Source organism: Erigeron canadensis, chromosome 7, assembly GCF_010389155.1.
Source record: "Erigeron canadensis isolate Cc75 chromosome 7, C_canadensis_v1, whole genome shotgun sequence".
NCBI lineage: Eukaryota > Viridiplantae > Streptophyta > Magnoliopsida > Asterales > Asteraceae > Erigeron > Erigeron canadensis.
The window spans coordinates 34,884,628-34,910,006 of record NC_057767.1 but is presented as its reverse complement, the minus strand read 5'-3'; the positions used below and the strand labels follow the sequence as shown (position 1 = coordinate 34,910,006).

Here is a 25,379-nt window from a genome sequence, read left to right as displayed (position 1 = left end):
TTAACTACAAATCCTACTTATAATACTTTGTTACTGACGCAAAGAAAATGAAAAGATACCCATATAATCAGAACTAAATATAAAATCCAAAAACACTCACAAAACACTGTAAAACACACAACAATCCACCCCTATATTTCTCTCACTAAAAATCCCCAATTTCTTCAATCTTTAAAATTCAATCACACACAAAATCAGTTTCATTTTCACAATTTTGTAATTCCATCATGAATTAGCTCTGAAATTCTGTTTCTTGATCCTTTTTTCAGGTAAAGTTTCAATCTTTATTGTTTTTTAATTCCAGTTTTGCTATTTATTAATGACCCATAAATTGTTTTCTGTTATTTCTCTATTTTTCGTGTTTTTTTTATTGTTGTTGATTAAATGTGTTGAATTTTGATTAATTTTTGGTGTGTTATGCTTAAATTTTTGATTTTGATAGTGCATTGATGTTTTATGATGATCAATTAGGCCTAAAGTTTGAACTATTAATGATTTTATTTAGTATATGTGTTTTTGTGATCATGAATTTTGAATAAAAATGAAAACTTTTTGATTTTTATGGTGGTTGGTGTGTAGGGTTTGTGAGGATGGAATTGAGGTCAAAAAAGGTTCTGAGAAGGAAGAAGCCCAAAACTGATTCGGTTTTGGGGAATCGAGATTTTTCTGATAGTAAGAGGTACTTATTGAGGTCTTGTAAAAAGGAAGTGAGTGAAGGAGAAATTGAAGTGTTTGCTGATGATAATCTTGAAATGGATGTGAAAAGGGGGAAAACGGATACGGATTTGAGTGGCGAGAAGAATGAATTTCCGGGTGAAAGGAGGTTATCATTGAGGTCTTGGAAAAAGGGAATAAGTGAAGGTGAAATCGAGGTTTTTGGTGATGATAGTGGTGATAATCTTGACATGGATATGAAAAGGGGGAAACTTGAAATTGATTTTAGTGGCGAGAAGAAAGAATTTCCGGGTGAAAGGAGGTTATCATTGAGGTCTTGTAAAAAAGGAATAAGGGAAGGAGAAATTGAGGTATTTACTGATAATAGTAATGATAATCTTGAAATGGATGTGAAAGGGGGGAAACTGGAAATGGATTTGAGTGGCGAGAATAACGAATTTCCAGGTGAAAGGAGGCTATCGTTGAGGTCTGGTATAAAGGGAATAAGGGAAGGTGAAATTGAGGTGTTTGTTGACAATAGTGATGATAATCTTGAAATGGATGTGAAAGGGGGAAAAGTGGAAATGAATTTGAGTGACGAGAATAAAGAATTTCCAGGTGAAAGGAGGCTATCGTTGAGGTCTCGTATGAAGGGAATAAGTGAAGGTGAAAGTGAGGTGTTTGCTGATGATAGTGATGATAATCTTGAAGGAGATGTGAAAAGGGGAATACCAAAAATGGATTCGAGTGTTAAGAATAAAGCAATTCCAGGTGAAAGGAGGTTATCGTTGAGGTCTGCTAAAGTAAAGTTCGGTAAAAAGGGGGTAAGTGAAGTGGAATTAGGGGTGTGTGTAGATGCATGTGCTGAAAATCTTAAAATGGGAATTAAAGAAGTTGTAAATACGGATGATAAAGGGTTGTTTTTGGGATCAGAAGTGTTAGATTCTGTTAAAGATTCGGTTGTTTTATCACCCAAAGAAGTTGAGGATAGTGTTGAGCGAGTACAAGTTGAAGAAGGAAATGAATCAGTGTCTATAGAAGTGTTAGATCCTGTTAAAGATTTGGTTGTTATATCACCCAAAGAAGAAGTTGAGGATAGTGTTGAGCCAGTACAAGTTGAAGAAGGAAATGAATCAGTGTCTATAGAAGTGTTAGATCCTGTTAAAGATTCGGTTGTTATATCACCCAAAGAAGTAGTTGAGGATAGTGTTGAGCGAGTACAAGTTGAAGAAGGAAATGAATCAGTGTCTATGGATTTGAATGAAACGGGTATTGGTTTTAAGAAGGAAGCAGAGTTACCGAATTTAGTATGTGAAAACGAGTCTCAAGATTTCGTTATTGAAACATTTGATGATATCATTGCGATTTTCAATGTTAATGATAATGATGATGATAAGGAAACATTATTGAATGATTCCGAGAATGCTAATCTTTTAAATAAATGTAAAAGAAGGAAGGGAGAAGATAGGCACGGCACGAAAAAGAAAAACGCAGGGAAATTTAAGAAGAATGAAAGTAACCAAGAGAAAACTAATGTTTTATGTGGTGTAAATAGTGATGATGGTGAATGTACTGTTATGCCCTTGAAACTTAAAAGGGGGAGGAAAAGGAAAAATGTAGATGGTTCTGAATGTAATGGGGATGGAAGAGTTAAAACAGAGGACGTTGAGAACTATGGGGTTCAACTTAAAAGGGGGAGGAAAAGGAAATATTTAGATGGTTCTAAATGTAATGGAGATGGGAGAGTCAAAACAGAGGAAGTTGCGAACAATGGGGGTCAACTTAAAAGGGGGAGGAAAAGTAAAAATGTAGATGGTTTTGAATGTAATGGAGATGGAAGAGTTAAAACAGAGGAAGTTGAGACAAATGAGGTTCAAGTTAGCAGGATGATGTTGCGGTCAAGGAGTTTGACCACTGCCAGTGGCGATGTCATGGCTGTTGATGTTGATATAAGTAGTGGTGGTGTTGAAAGCAGTCAATTGGGTAGCATTGGCAGACTGAAGAAGAAATTCAAACGTCGTGGAAGGCCTCCTAAGGTGCGGAATGAAACTAAAGATGGAAACCCGAGACCAATGGAGAAGCGAAAGCGGCTTGGAAGATCTCCAAAGGGGAATGGTCTTACGTCCTCCTTAAAAAAAGAGGGAAGCTTGATTGAAAAACCAAGAAAGAAACTAAAACGTCGTGGAAGACCCCCTAAAATGATATCACCCGAGATTCCTTTGGGACGCATGACATCATGGGGAAGACGACAGAAAGTACTGAGGAAAGAAGTGGCTTCACAAGCAATTCAAAAGAAACGACTTAGAGATATGGTTTTCAAGAAAATTAACCGTCGTAAAAGACTCCCAAAAGTGGAGGCAAAAACACTAGCAACACATGTGATAAAAATGAGAAAGGTGAAGCCCAGGGTAGTTAAGAAAGACCCCAAAATTCTGAAAACACCAAAAGTTGAAGATGATGAAGAAAATGAACACATGATGTATGAAAATGGTATTAGTGAGCATATGGAAAGAGGTAAGCGTAAACAGTTAATAAGGGATAAAATATCTGATATGCTTTTGAACTCTGGATGGGTAATCGAGCTTAGGCAAAGGCAACAAAAAGCATATCAAGATGCAGTTTATGTTGAACCTAATGGGAGGAGATCACATTGGTCTATTACCCGGGCTTATTTTATGCTTAAAAAGAAAGTTGAAGATGGTGATGCTGATAGTAATGAAATCTCTGCATATTCACCAATACCCTCAGAGGAAATTAGTATGCTTTTCAGGAAGGTTGATAAAGAACTCGGCTATAAGAAGAAGAAGAACAGAATAGGGAAGAATGTAAATAGGGGTAAAACTCTCACGAGAAAAAAGAAGAAACAGGGTAAGAATACAAAAAACGTATCAAAGAGGAAAGTGATATTTAAATCAAGAGGAGATAAGTTCACCGAGAAAAGAAAGGCGGGCCTTTTAGCTCGTGATTCCGTGAATGGGGCAAAACAAGATAATGATGCCCTTTTGTTAACGAAGAAGCGGAATCTTCTCTCTTGGATGATTGATTTGGGGGTTATACTGGTGGACTGGAAGGTGAAGTACGGAAAAACTAGAAGGCAAAAGAAGTTGTTTGAAGGTGCAATTACTTGCGACGGGATTTGTTGTGGTTGTTGTAACGAAGTTATGGGAATATCAGAATTTGTGGGTCATTGTGGAGGGAAAACAAATCATCCTTTTGATAATGTATATTTGGAGTCTGGAACGCCTCTTAGGAAGTGTTTGATGGATTCGTGGAGGAAAGAAGAGGAATCAAGTATAACTAAATTTGGTGCTGTTGACGTTAAAGGAGATGACCCGAATGATGATACTTGCAATATATGTGGAGATGGGGGGAACTTAATTTGTTGTGATGGCTGCCCTTCGACTTTCCACCAGAGCTGCCTTGATATCCAAGTAATTATGGTCCCTTTCTTTGATATTCTAACTTCTTACTTGTTATTAATGGGTCTGTTATCCATTTTTGTTAGTATGTCTTTCTTATTAAGTGGCCCCATGAGTAGTATGGATGTAATTAGTACTTGAATTGTCAATTGGTGAGCTTAACGGTTCAAATTGGATTGTTGGTGAAACCTTTCTTTTAATGTATGTCAGCTTAGACTTTTCTGTCCATTTCTTTGTTTTGGTATTTTGAGGAAAGTTCATAGGATAAATACGTAAGTATGGGTACAAAATCTTATTATCAAGTATAATATAGTAAATTGTTTGAAAAATGATTTATGACATTGTAAGTAACTGAATATGCATTAGGTAACATTTGACCCACACCTCGAGTTTCAAATTTTCTTACTTATATATAATTAACCCGTTATCAACAAAATACAGCCCAAGTTGACTTCTGTTCTATCCATTTTATTATGCCAATTTCGGTCTGTTATGCGTGTTTTGAGTTTAAAAGATGTAGACTGTAGAGATAGGTATAGTTTTGAAATTCAACGAAAAATCCAAATTCTTTTGCTTGTTTATAGTTTTTCTTATTGGGAAGACCTGGAGCCATAGGATAAAGAATGTTCATGTATCCTTTCAATGATTCAAAAAGTAAACCTAAATTATACAAAGGGTATATATTGTAGAACAGGAAGTTATGAATATAAGATTTTTTATATTGATTATGCTATGGGCTGAATAACTCAAGTGGTTCATGTGCATTGTAGAATTTTCCTTCCGGGGAGTGGAATTGCATATACTGTTCGTGCAAGTTCTGCGGAGTGATTTCTATTACTACGCCTCAGCTGGAAGACTCTCACGATGCAATCACCTCCGAAATGCTCTCATGCTGTTTGTGTGAGCAAAAATGTAGGTGATATATATATTATATATATAATTAACGAAAAATATGTCTAACTTATCATTTTCTGCGGAAAGTTTATTATTCAGTAGATATTGTTAACAAGTTTTTGAATGTTAACAGTCCACCGATTGTGCTCACAAGAAGTTGAAGATCTAACTATACATTCCAACATACTCCCCTTTTGTGGAAGGAAATGCCAGGAGGTATGCTATCATGATTGCCATAATTTATTGATGCGTAGTTATTTTTTTCCGAATGATACTAGATGCATAGTTATTTGAATAATAGTAATTATATTTATATATATATATATAGGTATATATATATATTTTCTTTATCCTATTAATTTTTTTGTGTGTAGGGTGTTTGGATGTGCATCCTAAAAGTGATAAAATCAAATAGTTACTTTCAAAATGCACTTCCAAAGGGATGCATATATATATATATATATATGCGCCTTTATCATATTTGATTTTACTAGTGAATTTTACTCATGAAAAGTAAAGATTTTTTTCCCTCTTTCGTAGCTCTTTGAGCGACTACAGAAGTGTCTTGGGGTAAAGCATGAACTTGAAGACGGATTTTCATGGACTCTACTTCAACGTTCTGATGTTGGCGAAGATATTACTGTTCGTGACACTCAGTTGACGGTTGAACGCAATTCCAAATTGGCTGTTGCATATTCTGTTATGGATGAATGTTTTATGCCGATTGTTGATGAGAGAAGTGGAATTAATGTAATCCGTAATGTCGTGTACAATTGCGGGTAAGCTTCAATTTGTTTTAAATCTTAACTGGTTAACTGGGTACATTGAAAGCTTACTTAAAAAGGAAACAAATCAAACTGGTAAAAGTAATATATGACGGAATTAATTGTTCATGGCATCTTAAACAACCTTTGAAAAGCATAAAGCCTTTTAATTTATTTTTTTCAAAGGATTAGATTATCACTTAATATGTTTTAATTAGTTATAGTATTTGACATGCTATGTATAATTTATTTGGAAAAAAATGTTTCACGTCGTTTGGTCCAAAATCTTACCAAATGAATACCCTTTTTTACCTATTAACCAACCTAGCATTTTTTCATTTCTAGATATCATGCTCTGTAATCCTTATACTTTTCGTGTACTCGATTGTTGGAATGTTTTTGTCAGCTCAAACTTCAAGCGGCTGAATTATGCTGGCTTTTTAACAGCGGTTTTAGAGAAGGGCGATGAATTGGTTACTGCAGCATCCATACGGTTATTATCTACTTAAGTTTCTTTTAATATGTGGAATGATGAGTTACTTTAAAAACCTCACAGTGTCAGTACATGACAGGATAAACGGGTATCGGTTGGCAGAAATGCCTTTCATTGGAACTCGTCACATGTATAGACGTCAAGGGATGTGTCGTCGGCTGCTGGATGCAATTGAATCCGTATGTTCCATTTCTTTTAGTGAACTCTTTTTAATAACTTAACAAAAGTGAGTAGTTGAACTAATTGCTTATACACATATATTTATTTTTATAATAGATGAACAACAAGTGTTATATTAACATATGCCAAGCTTCCATTGTTTCAGAAGTCGAATCATTAAAAAAGTTTTTGTTCATTCTTCATGACTAGAGTTTTAACTCTTATAATTGGTTAACCACACAGTGTCTGAATTCTCTTGGTGTGGAGGAGCTGATCATTCCTGCCATTCCTGAACTTCTGCAAACATGGACCAAAATGTTCGGTTTTGTGACCATTGAAGAATCAAAGAGGGAAGCAATGAAGTGCATGAACATGATGGTGTTTCCTGGTATCGATATGCTAACAAAACCCCTTCTTCAGAATCACTCTGTGAATGCAAATCCTCATCTATCGGCAGGTACTCTTGAATGCTTGATTTCTTTTCACAAACTTTCTCAGAGGTGGCAATTTCGATCCATTTAGTTATGCATGGTTTGATGCGCGGGTTGTGTTTAATCTATAAAGACCAACGGGAGAAGGTCTGTAAATGAAAGTGCAAACTGGTTGAGATTCGCTCATAGTGTATTCAGTGTCTTAGTGATTGACAAAACTTAATAAGACAAAAAAAGTGTTGGCCGGGCAGGTCAAACTGAACAAATTTACTTTATAATCACCCAGTTATAACATACTCTCCGATCTGCCAATTTTGCCATCTATACTGTTGGTGACCCACTGGGGTCATATAATTAGGGTTGTATATATAAATTATTACTAGAAAAAAACTTTTAGGAAGTACTACTGAGCTTTTGCTGACAACAAACTTTTTTGATTCTGAACATAGGCTTAAACTCGGTAGTTTCTGATGACAAAGCAGTGGAATGTACCACCGAGATTAACAGTGAGAGTATCTCTCAATTAGAAACCGTGTCCTCAAATCCAATAGATTACCAGGAAAGGTCTTCAGATTCAGCTCGGGCTAAGAATGTCATTGATCATGAACAAACTAAAGAGGCTAGTGCCATAGTGGATGGTTGCAGCTGCCTTGAGCCAAATGATAAGTATAATTCTCAACTTGAAACCACATCATCGAATGCAACGGATTATAAGGAAATGCCCGTCGATTCATCGGGTGGCATGAAAGATCTCTTTGAATATGAACAAACAGAAGGACCTACTATGGGGAAAGATGCTTATGAAGAAGCTGTAGAGCCATCTGGAGTGAAGGATGTCATACATCCTGAAAATGATGAATTAGTTGATTCTCATGGTGCCAATAGTCTGTGCGACTTAAACTTTCCAGCAACGAATGTTCTTCCATGTGATACTGACTTTCAAACTTCTCACGACTCTGATTCCTTTCCGAGCTCTACTGTTGAACCTAATTCTATGGATTCTGTTAACTGTGGGAATTACCGATCACCAGAGTTGGTTCCGAGAAACACGTTTGACTTGAACCTGCACCCTACTGTAGCTGAGACCGATATGCATATCGTCAGTGATGATTCTCAAGCGTGCACGAAGTCATTCGAGATATTTGACTCAAGGTCACAGGTTGATCACATTCCTTCCATTCAACCTGATGCCAAATCCTGTGAACGTCAAACTCTCGTCCTGCTTTGACTCCATTTTGTGAACCATAGGTACATGCTAGAACTATTTACATGTAACAATTTGAAACTTAGATAGGTTTCTTTCTGGCCTAAAATAAAATGTTAACTCGAAATAGAAATCATATAGAAGCTGGTTATCTGTTTATGCAATATACCCTTAAAAGTATATGTTTCCATAGTACCGACAAGCAGCGTGCTTTGTTTTTAATCATTATTTTGTTCCATTTTTTAACTTACGATAAGCATTCTTTGGTTTCAGGTAGGTTTATGTCCACTTAGATCCGACTCCAGTACCAGACAGAGTGAAAGACATAGTTGCATGTTTGTATGAGTCAAACATTGCCTTCCAGACAGGCAAAAGGGACAAACACTTTTTCTTTTTTTTTTTGTAGATTTTAGTTTTGTAAATTAATCTTTATTTAGAAAGTTTGTAGGAACTTTTTTTATAGTTAAAGTAGCAAATGACGACATGGATTCAAGAATCCTGACAGGTTTCTGACTCCATGTTGATGTTAATATAGGAATTTATAGAGGGCAGGGAGATCTTCATCTTAAGGTATGTTATGTACTCCACATTTCTTGCAATTTTGGTCTTCGCTAATCATGCAATACGTCGATTTTGGGGTGTATTAATTGTTGGTGTATTTCTGGTTTATTTTTCAGTATGATATTGGCGATTGTAGCCAGGAGCAACTCATGAGATCGTTCAGCCAATAGTTGACTCGAGTCTTTGAGTCCTTAGACTAGTTTTGTCTGAACATATAATAAACTGCCTGTAGAAGGTGTTACTGTACTATTTTTACTTTGTTTGGTCCTTTGGAGTACAAATAGATGATATGTAGTTAGTTTTTTTGTTTTTGTTTCTTTTTTCTAGTTATTTATATTTGGTTGATAAAACTATATCCAAAAAGGCAAAAAGGGCGAAAGAAATGAAGCTGGATACAAGGTCTTTTTCTTTAACAAAGTGAGTCCTATGATAAAATAAAATAAAGTGTATTACTCCACATTTATATTATTACGAGATATATAAGCTTTCCTTTATCTAATGAAACATACAGAATTATAATGTTTAATGTTAAAGTATATATATAATTTTTAATAAACATGGATATCATTGGAGGTTCTGGGTACTTCATTGAATCAAGGTAACGACAAATGGATTTTGGAATTATAACGACTAGTCTTATTTTTCCGTTCAGTGTTTGCAAAGGGATATTGATAATCAATTAAGGGTTTTGTTAATAAGGCTGTCAGTAAAAATTAATTGGGTGCATAAAATTTTGTATCTTGTTAGAAAATTCAGGGGGTAATATATAATGTACAAGTTTTTAAGTATGCAATAAATTGTTATTGACAGCCTTAGGGTTGTCATTATCATTTTATCTTCCATCTTATAACATTCCTACTGTTTGGATCAAGTACGTCCCAAAAAAAGTTAACATATTTGTTTGGAGGTTTTTACTCGACAGAATCCCTACTATTGTTAACAAACTGGTACAAGTAATTCAAGTTTCTTCAAGTGATTTTGCCAAGAGTTTGGAAGATTCATCACACCTATTTCGGGTATGTAGTTTCAGTAGTAACCTTTGAGGGCACCTATCGACTTGGTTACAGTCACAAGTACCTATCACTTCTCCAAAAGAAATTGACGTCTCACCCTTTCAAAAGTAGTTAATGAATGCGATTTCATTTGTCTGGTGATGGCCTAAATAGAATTATAGAAACATTGGTGATACACCTATGGGTTAATTCAAAGTTCTCGTATAGATGAGTTCATTATGTTGTTTTGATGTGATACTTATGAAATTTCAATAGGTGTAAGACCAGGACGCATAGTTTACACGCCTATAAAAGGTGTGCTTGTCATTTTATGTACTAATGTAATTGTTTCTCTCTAGTGGCTTGTGAGTTTAACTATAAGGAAGTGATATTATATTAGTATCACTTTTCTAAATAGATGTACCGTTAGTGTATATCATTGGTTTATACAATTAACTACTCTTATAAAACATATATGTTGTAGACTTGTAGTAAATCCATAAAAAATAATGGTACGATTATGACATCTCTTAATTATAAAATGTTTTGCTGTTTAAAATAAAATATAATCTAAACTCTATTATTATTATTATTATTATTATTATTATTATTATTATTATTATTATTATTATTATAAATAAAACAGAATTGTTTTTGATAACTATTTTTAGAAATAATATAATATGTCAAACCTATATTTATTAAATAAAAACTTTCTTGTTGGTTATGATGTAATGAGTTTTTAATATTTTATATGAAAATATTACCCCTTTAAATATTTAAAGAAAATCTTAATTACTTATTAAAAATAGAGAAAAATCTATATTATCTAATGCTATCAAATGTTTTTTTTTTTAAATTTTATTAACTGCAATGGTTGCTTTTTTTAGAACGACAAACTTTGTTACTTCTAAATTACATGAATACTTAAGATGGAACTTAAGACTTTCGAAAAACCCTCTCAATAGTCTATCTTTTTAAATATAGAAAGTAAGTATCGAACCCTGTGTTAGAGCTACTCTTAGATTATAAACTATTTGCATATCAAACTATAATCTACCAATAAAAACCATTACATACATTTTTTAAGTATATATATTTTTTTAAATTTAATTAATATACTCAAGATAAACTCGGACTAATTAGCTAGTTTTATTCACATTCACATTAACAAATATGAAATGTTTTTACTCTGATGATTTTAACACGGCCCATATTTTAGATGGCCCAATCATTAGTCCAAAAGAAAAAGAAAGTAAACCTTTGCCAGCCAGCCCAATTGATCCTTGTGTATAAAACCTATATATACAATCAAATGTTAAATTAGGGTTTTATATTTTCTCCATCAAATTCCATTGCAGCAGCCACCGCCAAACACTACCAGCATCACCTGCAACTCCGCAATCATGGTATATACATATATAAGCTTTATATTTATTATGTATATGTATATGAATCTATTCTATATATGTATCTATTTATTGAATTCATTTCTGTTTGTGTTTTTTTTTTACTCTCTGTTGTTGTGACTTAATTAATTATTTGTATGTGTAAAAGTCGTTGGTAGCAAATGAAGATTTCCAACACATTCTGCGTGTGCAAAACACAAACGTTGATGGAAAACAAAAGATCATGTTTGCCATGACATCAATCAAAGGTATCGGTCGTCGTTTTTCCAACATCGTTTGCAAGAAAGCTGATGTCGACATGAACAAAAGGTATAATCTTTTTTCTTTATTATTTTTTTTCTCTTATTATTATTATTATTATTATTATTATTATTATTATCATCATCATTATTTTTATTATTATAAATATTATTATTATTATTATTATTATTGATTATATCATATAAATGCTGTTTAATGAGATTTATGAGGTTGTTAAGGTTGATTGTATATAGTTATGAAACTTTAAATTACATAAAATAACTTAAATTAAATTAAATTAAATACTGATGGAGTTATGTTTAGGGTAATAATAGTGTGCAAAACATTGTAAGACATTGCGATACCGAAGAGACGATGTTTGTCAAAAAATGTTTTTTTAAAAAGTAATTTAGTTTACCTTAGCGATGGTAAATAATTTTGAAGAAAAGTTGGAATAGATCTTTTAACTGAGTTTTGAGACCAGTTTGGACAACATTTAATGACTAGGAAGGTTTAAAAGCCGGCAGGATGGTAAATAAGTGTCTTGTTTTTATGAAATTTTATTATCATGTAGCGATGTTGTAATCGTATTCTTCAATATATATGTTTGCATGTCTTTTTGAGTAAGTTGGATGACAATACAGTTTTGGAATACGTTGGACCTTGTTACTTATCACGAGATAAGTAACCATACACTATGATTTGTAATTTTGATTCTATTTTAGTGTGTTTTTTATCTTAATATGTTGACTGAATTATTTGGTTGTTGCTTAGTATTCGTGTTGCTTGATGACAATACCTGGGTATGCATCTTTTCTTTACTGAATTTTTTGTTTTTTCTTGGCTTTGAAGATATATTTTTGCAGTTTGTCTTTCACAGAAATATTTATCGTTGGTTTTTGGTGAAGAAATATCTTTTGAATGACTGGATGCATTAAGACTCTTGTTAGCTTATATTGTCTTTTAGTTATTATCCAAATCTAAGTTTTTTAAATTTCATATCTACAGGGCTGGAGAACTTTCAAGTGCTGAGATTGATAATCTGATGACAATTGTGGCTAATCCACGCCAATTCAAAATCCCAGACTGGTTTTTGAACAGGAAGAAGGATTACAAGGATGGTAAATACTCTCAAGTCACTTCCAATGCCCTTGACATGAAGTTGAGAGATGACCTTGAGCGTTTGAAGAAGATCAGGTTGGTTTTTTGACACTCAATATTTGGCTTTGTTTGTTTATATCTTGTCTAGCTAGTCACTTTTTCCCAAAATGAAAAATTAACTTCAAGTGAACCGTTTAAGATTACATCTAAAATTAACTTCTTGTCTAGCTAGTCACTTTATGCATGTGACCATCTAAATGTACTGTGAAACAGATTACATCGTTAGTTTGGAAAGGTATTTTTTCTAATCATCAAGGCATTAAGTATTTCTAAACCTAAAGGTTCAATGGTTTAGGCCAACTAAGAGTGTATTTGGAAAAGTAAAACACAGTATTTAAGTAATTTGGCTTTTAGGTGCATTTTAGCCTATTTATGCAGAAAGACAATTACTTATTAATCAATCCTTTCCAAACATCCTTCAAGTCTTTCATAACATAAGTATGTTTTGCCTTGTTGATAGTTATCCCAATGCCTTGTTATCTTTGTACGAGACTAGTTTAAATGTCTTTGACATTTATGTTTAAACAGTTTTGCATCCAATGCTTAGTTTGAAAATTGGTTTTTTATATGGCTTATTTACAGGAACCACCGTGGTCTTCGTCATTACTGGCAAGTCCGTGTTCGTGGACAGCACACCAAGACCACTGGCCGTAGGGGAAAGACTGTTGGTGTGTCCAAGAAGAGATAAACATGAAATTAAGCTGTGTTTGGGTGTTAGACAATTTCATGAGTCTTCATTGTTATCAGTTCTGAATGTTTGTGTTAAGTTTTAATGACATGGTTATACTTCAATTTTCTTGAATGCTCTTGCTAGAATGTTTATTGGATCTCATGTTGTTCATTGTTCACAATGGATGATTAATGGATTTTGGCTTTATGGTTCTACTTCAGTTTTGCCCATTTCTATAAATTTGTCGACCTGTTTAAGGAACAAGACAGTGAACCTATAACTGTTTTGTCCTCCATTTCTCAAACAATTGAAAGTTAAATATTTGGGTAGCTTTTAGTTTTGGGTGTATATTAGACAAGTTACTCATGACTTGCTTGAAAGTGTTTTGTTAAGGGCTTGAAGCTAATAACTTATTTGAGTCTGAGTTTTGTTAAAGTGGAGTTCAACCATTTTTAAAGGTTATTTGATAATGAGCTTGAGCTTCGAAGCCTTTCGATTAAACTCACAAACTTAAACCATATTTGATCTATGAGAAATTTTTTTAATAAAATTTTTATTTTCCCATCGGCTGAATCTTAAATATTATTCATAAGCAAAGTTTGAGCTCTACGTTTAAAATTCAAAACATGCTAAGTTTGAGAGTTCTCTAAAACGAGATCATAATCATGTTAGGAATCCTCAGCCCATTTGCACACCTATCGCAACCCTTATTATAACCGTGATGGTAATCACATAGTCGTAACACATACATTCTCAGATCCCGAAAGGGAACAATGATATCTAATCTCAATCTAAAAGTGAATCAAACCATATACGTGTTAGGTAACAAGAAAAACCACATCAAAACGACAAAGTACTCATCCCAAAGTGGAGCACTGACCATCATTTTTGGTCTTAAATCGACCATACCAAGTCACATCACACCATATGCAATATAATCATGACCAATTGTATGTTTTTGGTGATATGACAAACCACTATAAGCTAATAAGAAGATGCAAGAAGAAAACAAAGTAAAAGCCATAGTATACCATACCCCAACTTTATCCATCATAATCCTCAAAAAGAGATAAACATTAGAATATAGTAATACACATGAACCATATGTTTAAACGTGTAATCTGAAAGAAAGTAAGAATTACTTTTTTCAGATGAACCATGAAATGAATACCAAAGACCTTTGGCCTGGCGGTATTGGATATGCCACGTTAAACAAGAGGTCGTAGGTACAAGTCTTATTTGAGACCAGTCGTGTAAATAATAAGTTACTAGGAGTGTAAGCTAGCTTTTCAATTGTTGCTAACATTTGATCGATATAATACAGGGATAGGTCTATATTGTATTCACTAAAGTCGTAAATCACAACAACCTCTTACCTTTTTCCGCCAAATCTATTCGTGTTGACCCTATATAATCAAAAATTCAAAGCCGTGATCACTTTTACCTTAACATTATAAGCTAGTTACTGTGCAGTTTGAACACAAGTTATTCCCGTATCCAAAATCTCAAAAACCATTTGGTATGTGACAAGATAACAACATCCCGCAGCCACAGCCACACCATGCATTTTGTTTAGCAATTTGGGTTTAACTTTTAGGTTGATTTCAATGGTGGTAAGAAACAATTAAGTACACTCAAGGAACTTTCCTATGTTGTTCCAAAAGAAGAAAAAGTTCGAGTCTTTTTCCCAATGAAATACTAACAAAACCAACATCTCAATTTTAAAACCAAAAAGTAACAAAACTGCCATGTGCAAAGGTTTCCAAGGACACAAAAAGTTAGGCATGTGGTGGGCATCTATCAAAGTGTGAAATGATGTTCAACAAGATAACCATTATCCAAGTCTTATACTCACTTTTGAAAATAAAAGTAACATAATTATCTTTTTTTAATCTTCTAAGTACTTTACCATTCAAGAAAGACAAACAGAATATGAACAGACTTAACACTTGAAGCATGGAGACTATAAAAGATGCGATGTAGCCACAGAAAGTCGAAAATGGTGGAGTTGTGGGTTTGCAGAGTCGAGTTCTAAGTTTTACTGATGTATGTAAAACTTGATGATATTTGTTCATAAGATAACGGCATAGCAGGCAAGAGTACTAGAACATGCTATCGAGACTGAATAGTAAGCAAGAGACACTAGAGATAGTGTTGGCGCATTATAAAACCATAAAATCGTTCGAAAAAGCAGATGTTTAGTCATTTCTAATGCATAACTTCTGCACCTGCAAAGCTGAATTTGCTGATTTAAATAATAAGTAGCACAAAACTTCAGGTTCTCATTCGCCGCAGGCAATGTTCATGAATTATAATGCCACATGAGGACCTGATATTACCCCTTCCGACTGAATTCTAAACATCAGTATATGCACATCACATACAGCCTCTATGAACTTGATAGATATCTGGCATACATTTGAAAAAGTGGCAAAGTTCGGTTTCTAAAGCCTGAACAAACCATTTCAACTTCTAACTATCTTATCATTTAAAGGTCATACAAACAATAATATGAGAACACTTAGTTCCATACTAACTAGTACAAGAAATGCCCTTAGTTTAGACTAATTTGACTAACTTGACTTCCTTCGACAATCATACTATTCTAATCACCCAAAACGATCAAAACTTCTTTGTAGGTTTCAAATACACATAAAAATTCCACCTAAAATTCGAAATATACACCAAACAGCGACATGTGACTTGCCATCAATGTACCACAATATGACGAATGACCATAACTTTTAACTAGCATAAAAACATTATGAGTTCATCAAACATACATATCCCAATTCCCAAGAAGGCAAGAACCCTGCACCTAGAACAATATGTCACATGCAATAACGATCACTAAAATTGTAAACTAACCCCTAAAAGGCTAAAACAAACAATATGCGGAACGCAATGTTCAGACTACAATGGCCACTGATCCTAATTCCTAAACCAGCCCCTAGAGAACAATATGTAGAACGCAATGTTCAGATTACAACAGCCACTAATCCTAAACTATCCCCTGAAAAACAATATGCAGAACGAAATATTCAGACTACGAATGCCATTACCCTTAAAACCATCACAAAACACAAAAAAAAAACTAATAGTGTAAACACAACAAAATATCATCATAACTAAACACAAGCAATCATAAACATAGACATATATACTTGAAGATCAAAAAACATCATCATCATAATCATGAATTTCATCACATTTAAGTCAAAGTAACATTAAACAACAATTAACAAAAAAAAACTATTCAAATTTGGGCACAACTACTACAAGTTCTCCATCGCTAAACGACGCGGTAGCAAGCTCCGGTTGCGTATAATCCGGTAACCTAAACCTCCATACATCAATCATGTCGAAATCATTATTAACAACATTATCATTATTATCACTATTACTATGATTACTAATATTACTAAAATTAATGCCACCCACAACAATCTTAGTAACACCCGGATAGATCTCAATCATATGGGCCGAAATATTAGGCCCAATATCATCATCTGTGTCGACAACAAACCTTAAAGATTCCGAGGTTTCTTGGATTGAAACATCGGTGTTGGAATAAAAGGGAAGTTCGAGAACTTTGGCAAAGATATGTGGGAGTCGCCGGAGTTTCTTTTGGCGGTGGCTGGTGGTGGTGATTTGTGGTGGTTGGATGGTTAAGTTTCGTTTGATGGGTGTTATTGGGTGAACTTTCATGGTGGTTGGTTTTTTGAGGGGAGATGGGTATTGATTGAATTTGGATTTGGAAGGAGAGATATTGGATTTGGGAAATGATTGAATAAAGGATTGGTGGTGTGTGTTCGTGGGATATACGTACAGAAAAGGTGTATGTATATGTTTGTGTGTCTGATTTGTGAGTTTCTTTGGATTTGGGGATTTGAGTGAAAAGATGGATATTATATCAAAGTTACGAGTAATAAAAATAAAAATAAATAAATAAAAAAGTAGTAAAAAGATATGTTAAATAAAAATAAAAATATGGTCTTGTGTAAGAAATCAATGATGTGGATCGGGAATGAGCCGAAAATCCCAGAGTCCTATCCATGTATCGTCCCAATCTTGATATCGGGAAGTGTCATCAAGTGACAAATGGGATCGGGAGTTGTATCGGTTTTTTATGGTTTTCGGGAGACCGGTAAAATCCCGCAAACTACGAAATTTTCGGTCTCATCCTGATCCGCCTTATATAGACCGGGACTGGTACCACAATTTTGTGATTTTCGGGTCTGTACAGTCCCCAATGTGGATCGTTAATAACGATGTGATGCAAGTAAACGTGTAGAAAAAAGCTGTCGTAAAGTTTCATTGTCCGTTTCATGGTTGACCCTATAGATATAGCTGGGGTACGCGGGGCTAGCTATCTCTGGATACAAAATAAAAAATAGACCGCTTATCTGTATTGTATCATTAGGGTGGACAGAGTGGTAAGGGGAGGGGGGCGGTACCGGATAGGTACCTGTTGGCACACCGCTCCCACCCCCGGTACCTATAGGGTGGGGAGCGAATTGGGTACCACGGTGCCCGATCTCCTGCCTATCCTTTTTTGTCTTTTTCTTCCTTTTTATTCTTTGTCTTTTCTTCCTAAATAAATAGAAAGGGTGGGGAGGGGAGGGGAGAGGTGGGGAGGCATTCCTAGCATTAGACAGCGAGCGAGGAGGAGAAGCAAAATCGGGGAGGGGAGGGGTGGTAAAGCCTTCCGTCCACCCTTATATTATACATAATATAGTTATACTAGTGGGAAACCACGAAGAATAATGAAGTCATTATTTTCATTTTGGGATTGCCGAACAGTTTTCATGATACTAATAAACGTAAAATTAAATTACAAAATTAAATTACACTATTATGGGGTTTTCAATTATTTTTAAAACTAAATAATTATATAAACATAATACTAGGAATATAGAGTTTATAGATATTGTTGGGTTGTCATGAAGACCTTTGGCTACCACATACTCCACCACTACCCACAAATTGCGACAACAATGTCCAAAAAAAGAGTTTTGGTTTAGATGTAGTGAATGGTGGTGTTGGTGAGGTGATGGTGATAATGGTGAAAGGTTTTAATTGAAAGTGTAATATTGGATTAAAGTTAGTAATGTTTATAACTATAAATAAATTAGGCTTGTATTTTTAAACCATCAGGTAATAGTTTAGTGACCACCAACCACTACTTTTCAGATAATTATGAGTTCAAGTTTTGTCAAATACAAACTTAAGATAATCATGAAATTATTCACTTAAAAAAATCGATTTCTATTTTCTTCCGGTTATTTGGAAATGGAATTTGAGTTGTAACTTTTGTAAGTAAGATTTAAAATGTAGATATAAAGATATGTAACATAAGCAATATTTAATTTGAGAACATGAAGTGATTTGATCAATTTTCTTTAGTAGGTAAAGATAAAGATAAAAATTTGAAAATTGAGCTACTTTTTTTCAACACTAACAAAGTAATTGTAATCCTCTTTGAGCAATTTGCGTTATTTTGATCTTGATGCTTTCATTGTCATATCCGAGTGTTTTGCGATAAATTCCTTCAAAGATGGCCAACAGTTTAACACAATAGTCAAATTAATTGTTTCGTAAATTTAAGTATTCTTGCAAACCTTGAATATATCTTTACTAGCATTTTTCTCATTAAATTTCAATGAAGTAGTTTCCAATGTTAGCATACCCCCTCAATAGTCTATAAACTAGATTTTAGACTCGTGTCCAATACTGGACACGGGATTTACGATATTATCAATATTAGATGTTAATACATTAATTTATAAAAACTTATAATTTTGAACGTATACAGTTTTAAGTGTTATACTTTGCAAGTTGTAGTACAATAATCACGTGTTCGTCACTGTCATTATTAACTGGGACATATTGATCGAATTGTTTGTCGTAGTCATTTCACAAGACACATGTTACAATAATTTCTCTATCATAGAATTTTGAAACCAGTTGTACTCATAATTTGATATTATTATTAAAGAGTATTAATAATTGAAATATAAACATACTTATGCTCATGTACAGGACTGTCTCCAAAAATAGTAAAAAATTCAGGGCCCGAGGCAAAAGAAAAAATTAGACCCGTAAATGCTATTCTAATGAACTTTGATGAACCAAATGAACATATAAATGGAAAAGTAAGGAACGAGTCTGTCGAGTGTAGAAAAAATATGAATAAATGTAAAAGGTGTCGTTTTTTCACTTATGTAGTTATGTGTATCTACACAAATTTGGGCCCCTTAAAAGTTTGGGCCTAGGCTTGAGCCTTTGTTGCCTAATTGCCTAAGATGATATTCAAGTATATGTATTTGATCATGATGCAGACTCATAACATGAATAGGTTTACTTTCAATCACATGTCTTATGATAATTAGATAACAATTATGATTGTTTTCTTACTCTTTGATAACAATTAGGATTCTTGATTTGAATGACAATTGAAACTTTAAAAAACTAACCTTTTTAAAAAATCTCCTCAAGTTGATGCTAAAAATAAATAAATATAAATTAAGTATTGAGGGCTAAAAAGTGTAAATTATTGATGGAAAACAAAAAAGTGTAAATTAATGAGATTTTTTCTACAAATTAATATAAACAATAATATAATAATATATTTGGATAATGATTATTAGAGTTTTTAATTAGTCAATTTGATAAAATTGAGCAATTTGATTGGTTAATAAGTCATTAATTCAACTATCTTATAGTATATATTAAGATTAAGATTAAGATTAGGTAGATCCTCTCAAGTTGTTTCTAACTTAAGTGTTTATAACTTGAGGGGTCAAGTTAGAACAATCATGACCATTGAATAAAAATAATAGTCAATATTCAAAAATAAGTTTTGAATCTTAACCATTGATTTTAATTCAATGGTCAAAATTTCTGACTAGTCAAGTTGTAAACTTAAGAAAATCCCTACTAATTCTATTATTTATATTTTAATGAAAAACATACATAAGTTTACTTACCAATATATTTATTAAAGGAAGATAATGAATAAATGATATGCATGTGTAAACAAATTAGTCGAGTTATAATTATGTTTGGAGAGAAGTGAATATATGTCAATCTTGTATTTAAGTTTGGGTATAAAACCTCTTATATGTCAATTTTTTAAACTATAAAATTCATGGGAGCCATGTGATTTATTCATTTTGAAACAAATATTAAAAAATCGATATGTAAAGGGATATATATACCCAAATTTGGGTACAAGATAACCACATATTCACTTTTCTCCTATGTTTGGTATTGAGCTTTTTAAAGTTACTAGTTTTTAGTTTTGGCCTTTGGGCGAAAAATCTCATAACCCTACCATAGAATTTTCATTTGACTAAAGGAATTTCGAGCATTTAGTTTGAGTAAAAAACAAAAAAAACTTCTAATCCAAAACACTATATAAACAGGCTGATAGCTTTAAAGCTTCTTGTCATTTTATACCTTTTTTTTAATAGTTTTAGCTATTCTATCAAATACTTTCAGCTACATATAAAAGTTTAAGCTATCAGCTTCAGTTATGAACAAAAGCTCGAAGGATTGACATGAGAGTTAATCAATTAAGATTTGGCTTGGAGAGACCAAAATTTAAATAAAAGTTTGCACTGAATTTATCATTAATTTATTGTCATGCCTATAAGCGAACAAGTTATTAGGTTCTTTTCAAGAAATGAAGTTGGTCTGATCCCGACTATACACTCCAATCAAAAAACAAAGCCTCTTATTCAATCTTAATAATAAGTGGTTTCATAATGAGTCAATAGTAATGGTATTAACTCATTATAAAAAATAATTATAACGAAGAATGAATCGATAACAATCGATAATGAATGATAGATCAAGTGGCTGTAGTCATTTTTGTTTCTACCTCAAACAACGGGTTTGACTTTCTGGATTTCTTGGGGTTTTCTTTAATTATTTGTAATAACTCATGATCTATATCCCATGCTACAAAATACGTGCAACGTTTTACCTTAAATTTCTCCTAACATCAAATACCGATTGATAAAAAAATCAATAACAACCAATAGTTTTTTTCCTTGAACATGACTTTTGCTTTTTTCATGATTTCCAAATTTTTAATATCTTGTTAGTGGAGCCATCACATTCATGGCACGTTTAATTCACATAATGTTTTTGGAAGGAATGAAATCTTTTAAAGGAATTGAAATTTGTAGAGATAAAATTTGACGGAATGTTTTTGATTTTTGAAAATTCAAGCGTTGGAAGAAATGAAATTCTTTCATCTATCCTCAAAGAATAAAAATTCTATCAAATGATGAAATATTTACATTATTACGGAATGAGATTCTATCTTTTTTAAACAACCAAACACATTAAAGAATTAAAATGTGTAATTCCAATTTCATCCGGCACCTTAGTTTCAATACACCTATGAGTAATTTTCACATCCAATTTATATTATCTTTACCTTCCTTACCATCACAAAACAAATAAAAGAAACTCTCACACAAACATTGAAACATAAATCAAATCACAGACAATTAAAAAAAAAAAAACATAAACATAAACACATACATCAAATCACAGACAATTAAAAAACACACAACACAAATACTAACAGATCTCACAAATCTACATCATCATTAATCAGGTAATCTATCACTGCTTACGTTCTTTATATTGTAATTAATTTCTTTTGCATAGATCTGGTTGTTTTATTTTATTTACAATATATACAAATTTAATGAAAAGTTATATGTATTTAAATTTGCATGTAACAATTACAAAATAACTGTCCTGATTAACATGTTACATGAATAAAGAAATGAAACCCATTTTCAAGATTTTTAACTACCAGTATAGGGTGCAAATATATGCCTGATTATTATAGCTCTAAAAGTTATGTTCAAAATTAGCAACACTTCCTAGCCTGCATAGCTTAAAAGCAAGTGAATTTTTGAGTTAAAAATAAGCTAAAATATGCTGTATGCATTTAGAAAAAACGCAACCCTTTAAATAGTAATGTAGTTTATTAGAGATAAATTGGGTAAATGGACGAGGTTTTCGCTATTCGGTTTACCCTTGAAAGTGAGACTCTGATGTACGCAGGCTAACCGGGGGATAAACGTTAAACAACACTTTTTATATTCCTGAAAAGTGGAAATAGAAAGTTGGAAACTTTTTGTAACTAAACGCGCCCTTTGTTATTTAAGTACATCCCTAATTTTTGTCAAAGATTTTTAACCCGAGGTTTTTTAAATCGCAATGCAAAAACATCAACAATGTCGAGTATTAAAAACTTGCTAGGCGGTGTCAAACGGAAAGTATACAAAAACTACTGTATATTGCTAAGTAGAAAGTATATACTCTTGCGAATTGTGCAACAGATATACCCTTTTAATGAATGAAGGCGACAAACTTTGTCATTTTGTGTGACAATTTTATTCTTTGTAACGATTCAGGTTAATAAACGTTCGTTGAGGTGAAATGGAGACGCTTATGTTTATTGCACGACATAAGGACGAAAATTATGGTAGAAGCCAAAATTTCAGAGAAATTAGTTGTCGTGCGTTTCAATCCGGAGTAGGCATACTACCCACCCCTAATATATCATCCAAACTTACGTTGAATGACCAAAACCTTACACAGTCTGAGAGAATAATGAAACATAGCTCGGTTCCTATGCAGATAAATGTTAAACATGTTGACCATTCTGTTAAGGCGAATATTAGTGGTTGTATGGATGAGTTTTTTTACTCTGAGCTTTGGGCTGGACCGGCATATTCAAACTCACCACCACCTAGTTCTTTGCCTATTCCTAATTTTTCTTTTAAGCCAAAAAGGACTGTTTCACTTGACATACCTTCACGTTCGGATTCAGATGATGTTGATTTGTTGTCCCTGCTTACGAAATCAGCTCCTGCTTCGCCAACAGGTATGCGTCAGGAGTGTTTTGAAATGGACTTTTGTGACAGTGGTGATTATGATTCTGCTACCAATACTCTTCGTCGCATTCTCAACCTTAATATGGTTGAGAGTTGAGACTGACTAGGAGTGGTTAATAGTTCTGTAAATAAAAATGCATACTTCAATGGAGCATAATAGAGGTAGATTGTGTATAGAGTGAATAAGTTGTTGGTACGCTCTTTCGGGATTTCATACTAGTTAAGTGAATGGTTCTTTCTTGAAGTCTGGATATCTAAAGGTTCTAGGTAATTGATCAGTATGCTGAAAATGGATTAAGACAGTGAGTTAGAGAGACGAGGCAGGTTCTTTATGAAGGTAGACATAGGAAATTATAGGTTCTGACCGTTCTGTCATGGTGTTGTAGTAACATTTTTGGCAGTTTGGAGGAGATCTGCATTCTTTATGGTTGATGAACCGATGATATTGCTGCTGGAGTAACATTATTGTCGTTATTGTCAGTTTCAACTATAGGCATCTAGTTTTCTATACTTGTATATAGTTCAGAAATCTTGTTGGTCATTCTAGTTGTGTAGCTGTGTAGGATCCTTCTTCAAACTTCTTTAACTTAAAAAACCAACTCCGGGCTCAATTTGTTGATTCCTTCTCTGTAGTCGGTTCTTAGTGATTTTCAAGCACCTCCCTTTCAAACTTGTATGTGGGCAGTGTGTAAGTTATCTTCATTTTCGAGTGTCTCTTTCTTAATTCATCTTCATACCAAGTCTAACTTATCTTTTTGTTTACCTAAGTTAAGTAATTTCCCCATGTTTAATACTTTAATGTTCCTCTTTATCATCTTTTCTGGTTTTTATGAAAGAAAGATGAGAAGGGAAAGTCAAAGTTGCTAGCTTGTTTTCTGTTCTACTCTTTAGGTCAATTGTAGTGTTCTTTTTCTTGGGTAATTGTTGCTAGCAGGTCCTGTTCACTGTCTCTGTTTTACAATGTCTCTGTCCACTTGTCCAGTTCTACAAATGGTTTTGTCTTTGGAAATTGATCTTGCCAAGCCACTTACAGTACAAGGTGAGTGTTTTTAATACGTGAAATATATTTGACTTAGAGGTAGCGATTTGATCCAGTTATTTATGAATGGGTCAGTTAGCGTTATGTTTATATTAGCTAATCAAACGGGTTAATAGTAAGTATATAGAAAGGAAATGGGTCAAAAATATATCTAAAAAGGAAATGGGTCAAAAATCGGCCATAAAGTTTTCTTTTCAAATGCATACAAGTATGTATATTAATAGTGTAGTGTGTAACTGTGTAACACGAAAGATAAAGATGGTATGGTATAGTAATCATACTGATAATATCCGACGTAGTAAGGAGTGTTTCAGGTCAACCCCATTTGACCCGTTACCCAACCCACTCATTTTGCCACCTATAGTCCTATAATCTCAAACTGCAAATCTTCTTCTTGCTAACATTTTTTATGATTCATTGCAGGTAAGGTAGCCAACCAGGGAAACATCTTCAGGAGGCTATTCTTTTGCTTGATGGTAGTAGTTTTTTCATGTCACTGTGTTTGTTTCGTTCACTTCCCAACAAGACTTCTGTTTGATGGGCTATGAAAATGCTTGTGTTATGTCTATGTTTCGATTTCGTGGAACTCACAATAAAGATAACTTGTTCTTTTAAAATGGTGTGTATTTAACAGTCTAATTGGGAGAAAAAGTATGTTTGGTTCAAAATTTACACCGCTTTTGAAAGATAACATATTTTTGATGACTAATATTGTTTTTCTGTCATAGTTGCTAAAAAGTTATGCTCTTTCATTTTGAAGTGAAAATTGTTTCAAACTGGACGCACGTAATATACGAATACCTGCTTCTAGCTTCCGATGATTCATTCATATCTTAACACATTGAAGAATACATAGAGAGTAGCAAAAACTTTTATTTTTTGAGTTATGAGACCTAGTCGGTTTGAAATAACCTAAGAGCTTATTGATCTTTATTTAGTCAAACTTCTTATTAGGGGAGTATAACGATACAAAACCAAAAAGTAGCAAAACTGGATATATGGAAAGGCTGATATTTGTGACTCCTGCAGTACATAATATCGGTTACATGACAATTTTACATGTTTTGAACCTGGTCTCTATTGGAGAATTGTCTTGACGAGCTGCCGGGTGCACTTGAAGTATAATTCACTGTGTAATGTGTAAACGATGTTCTATTTAAACTGTTAGAAATGAATTCGGGTTTTGACCAAAATCAAACTGCACGTACCAGACTCGTGCGAGAACCAACTTTATCTCATATCATGGACTGAGATTCGGACCATACATAACCAATGCACCCTGGTAGTCTACATTGGTTAACCCTGTTAGATTGTGTATATATTAGTCGTAGTCTACATTGGTTAACCCTGTTAGATTGTGTAT

General features: G+C 33.4%; 4 protein-coding genes across 5 annotated transcripts; 3 read left to right on the top strand and 1 right to left on the bottom strand.

Moving 5' to 3' along the window:
- Window positions 1-8,896, top strand: LOC122606762. Its single transcript, XM_043779617.1, has 11 exons — window positions 1-269; window positions 580-4,085; window positions 4,844-4,985; window positions 5,101-5,183; window positions 5,508-5,746; window positions 6,138-6,224; window positions 6,304-6,403; window positions 6,627-6,840; window positions 7,264-8,062; window positions 8,292-8,588; window positions 8,696-8,896. The coding sequence occupies exons 2-9, from the start codon at window positions 591-593 to the stop codon at window positions 8,040-8,042; spliced, it is 5,139 nt and encodes a 1,712-aa protein (XP_043635552.1). The 5' UTR covers window positions 1-269; window positions 580-590; the 3' UTR covers window positions 8,043-8,062; window positions 8,292-8,588; window positions 8,696-8,896.
- Window positions 8,897-10,870: 1,974 nt separating this feature from the next.
- On the top strand, window positions 10,871-13,266 carry LOC122606903 (40S ribosomal protein S18). The gene is made up of 4 exons (XM_043779790.1): window positions 10,871-10,980; window positions 11,129-11,289; window positions 12,229-12,417; window positions 12,964-13,266. Exons 1-4 carry the CDS (start codon window positions 10,978-10,980, stop codon window positions 13,067-13,069), a joined length of 459 nt encoding a protein of 152 aa, XP_043635725.1. The 5' UTR covers window positions 10,871-10,977; the 3' UTR covers window positions 13,070-13,266.
- Window positions 13,267-16,303: 3,037 nt separating this feature from the next.
- LOC122609398 lies at window positions 16,304-16,759 on the bottom strand. The gene has a single exon (XM_043782446.1). The coding sequence runs from the start codon at window positions 16,757-16,759 to the stop codon at window positions 16,304-16,306; it is 456 nt and encodes a 151-aa protein (XP_043638381.1).
- A 4,814-nt stretch (window positions 16,760-21,573) lies between these two features.
- On the top strand, window positions 21,574-24,684 carry LOC122607817. Of its 2 annotated transcripts, XM_043780867.1 has the most exons (3): window positions 21,574-21,683; window positions 22,495-22,967; window positions 24,440-24,684. In XM_043780867.1, the coding sequence occupies exons 2-3, from the start codon at window positions 22,520-22,522 to the stop codon at window positions 24,562-24,564; spliced, it is 573 nt and encodes a 190-aa protein (XP_043636802.1). In that variant the 5' UTR covers window positions 21,574-21,683; window positions 22,495-22,519; the 3' UTR covers window positions 24,565-24,684. The 2 variants fall into 2 exon arrangements, 1 of the variants encoding a protein (XP_043636802.1); XR_006325107.1 differs by lacking the exons at window positions 21,574-21,683; window positions 22,495-22,967 and adding an exon at window positions 22,974-24,016 and having other exon boundaries at window positions 24,440-24,584.
- The last annotated feature ends 695 nt before the right edge of the window (window positions 24,685-25,379 follow it).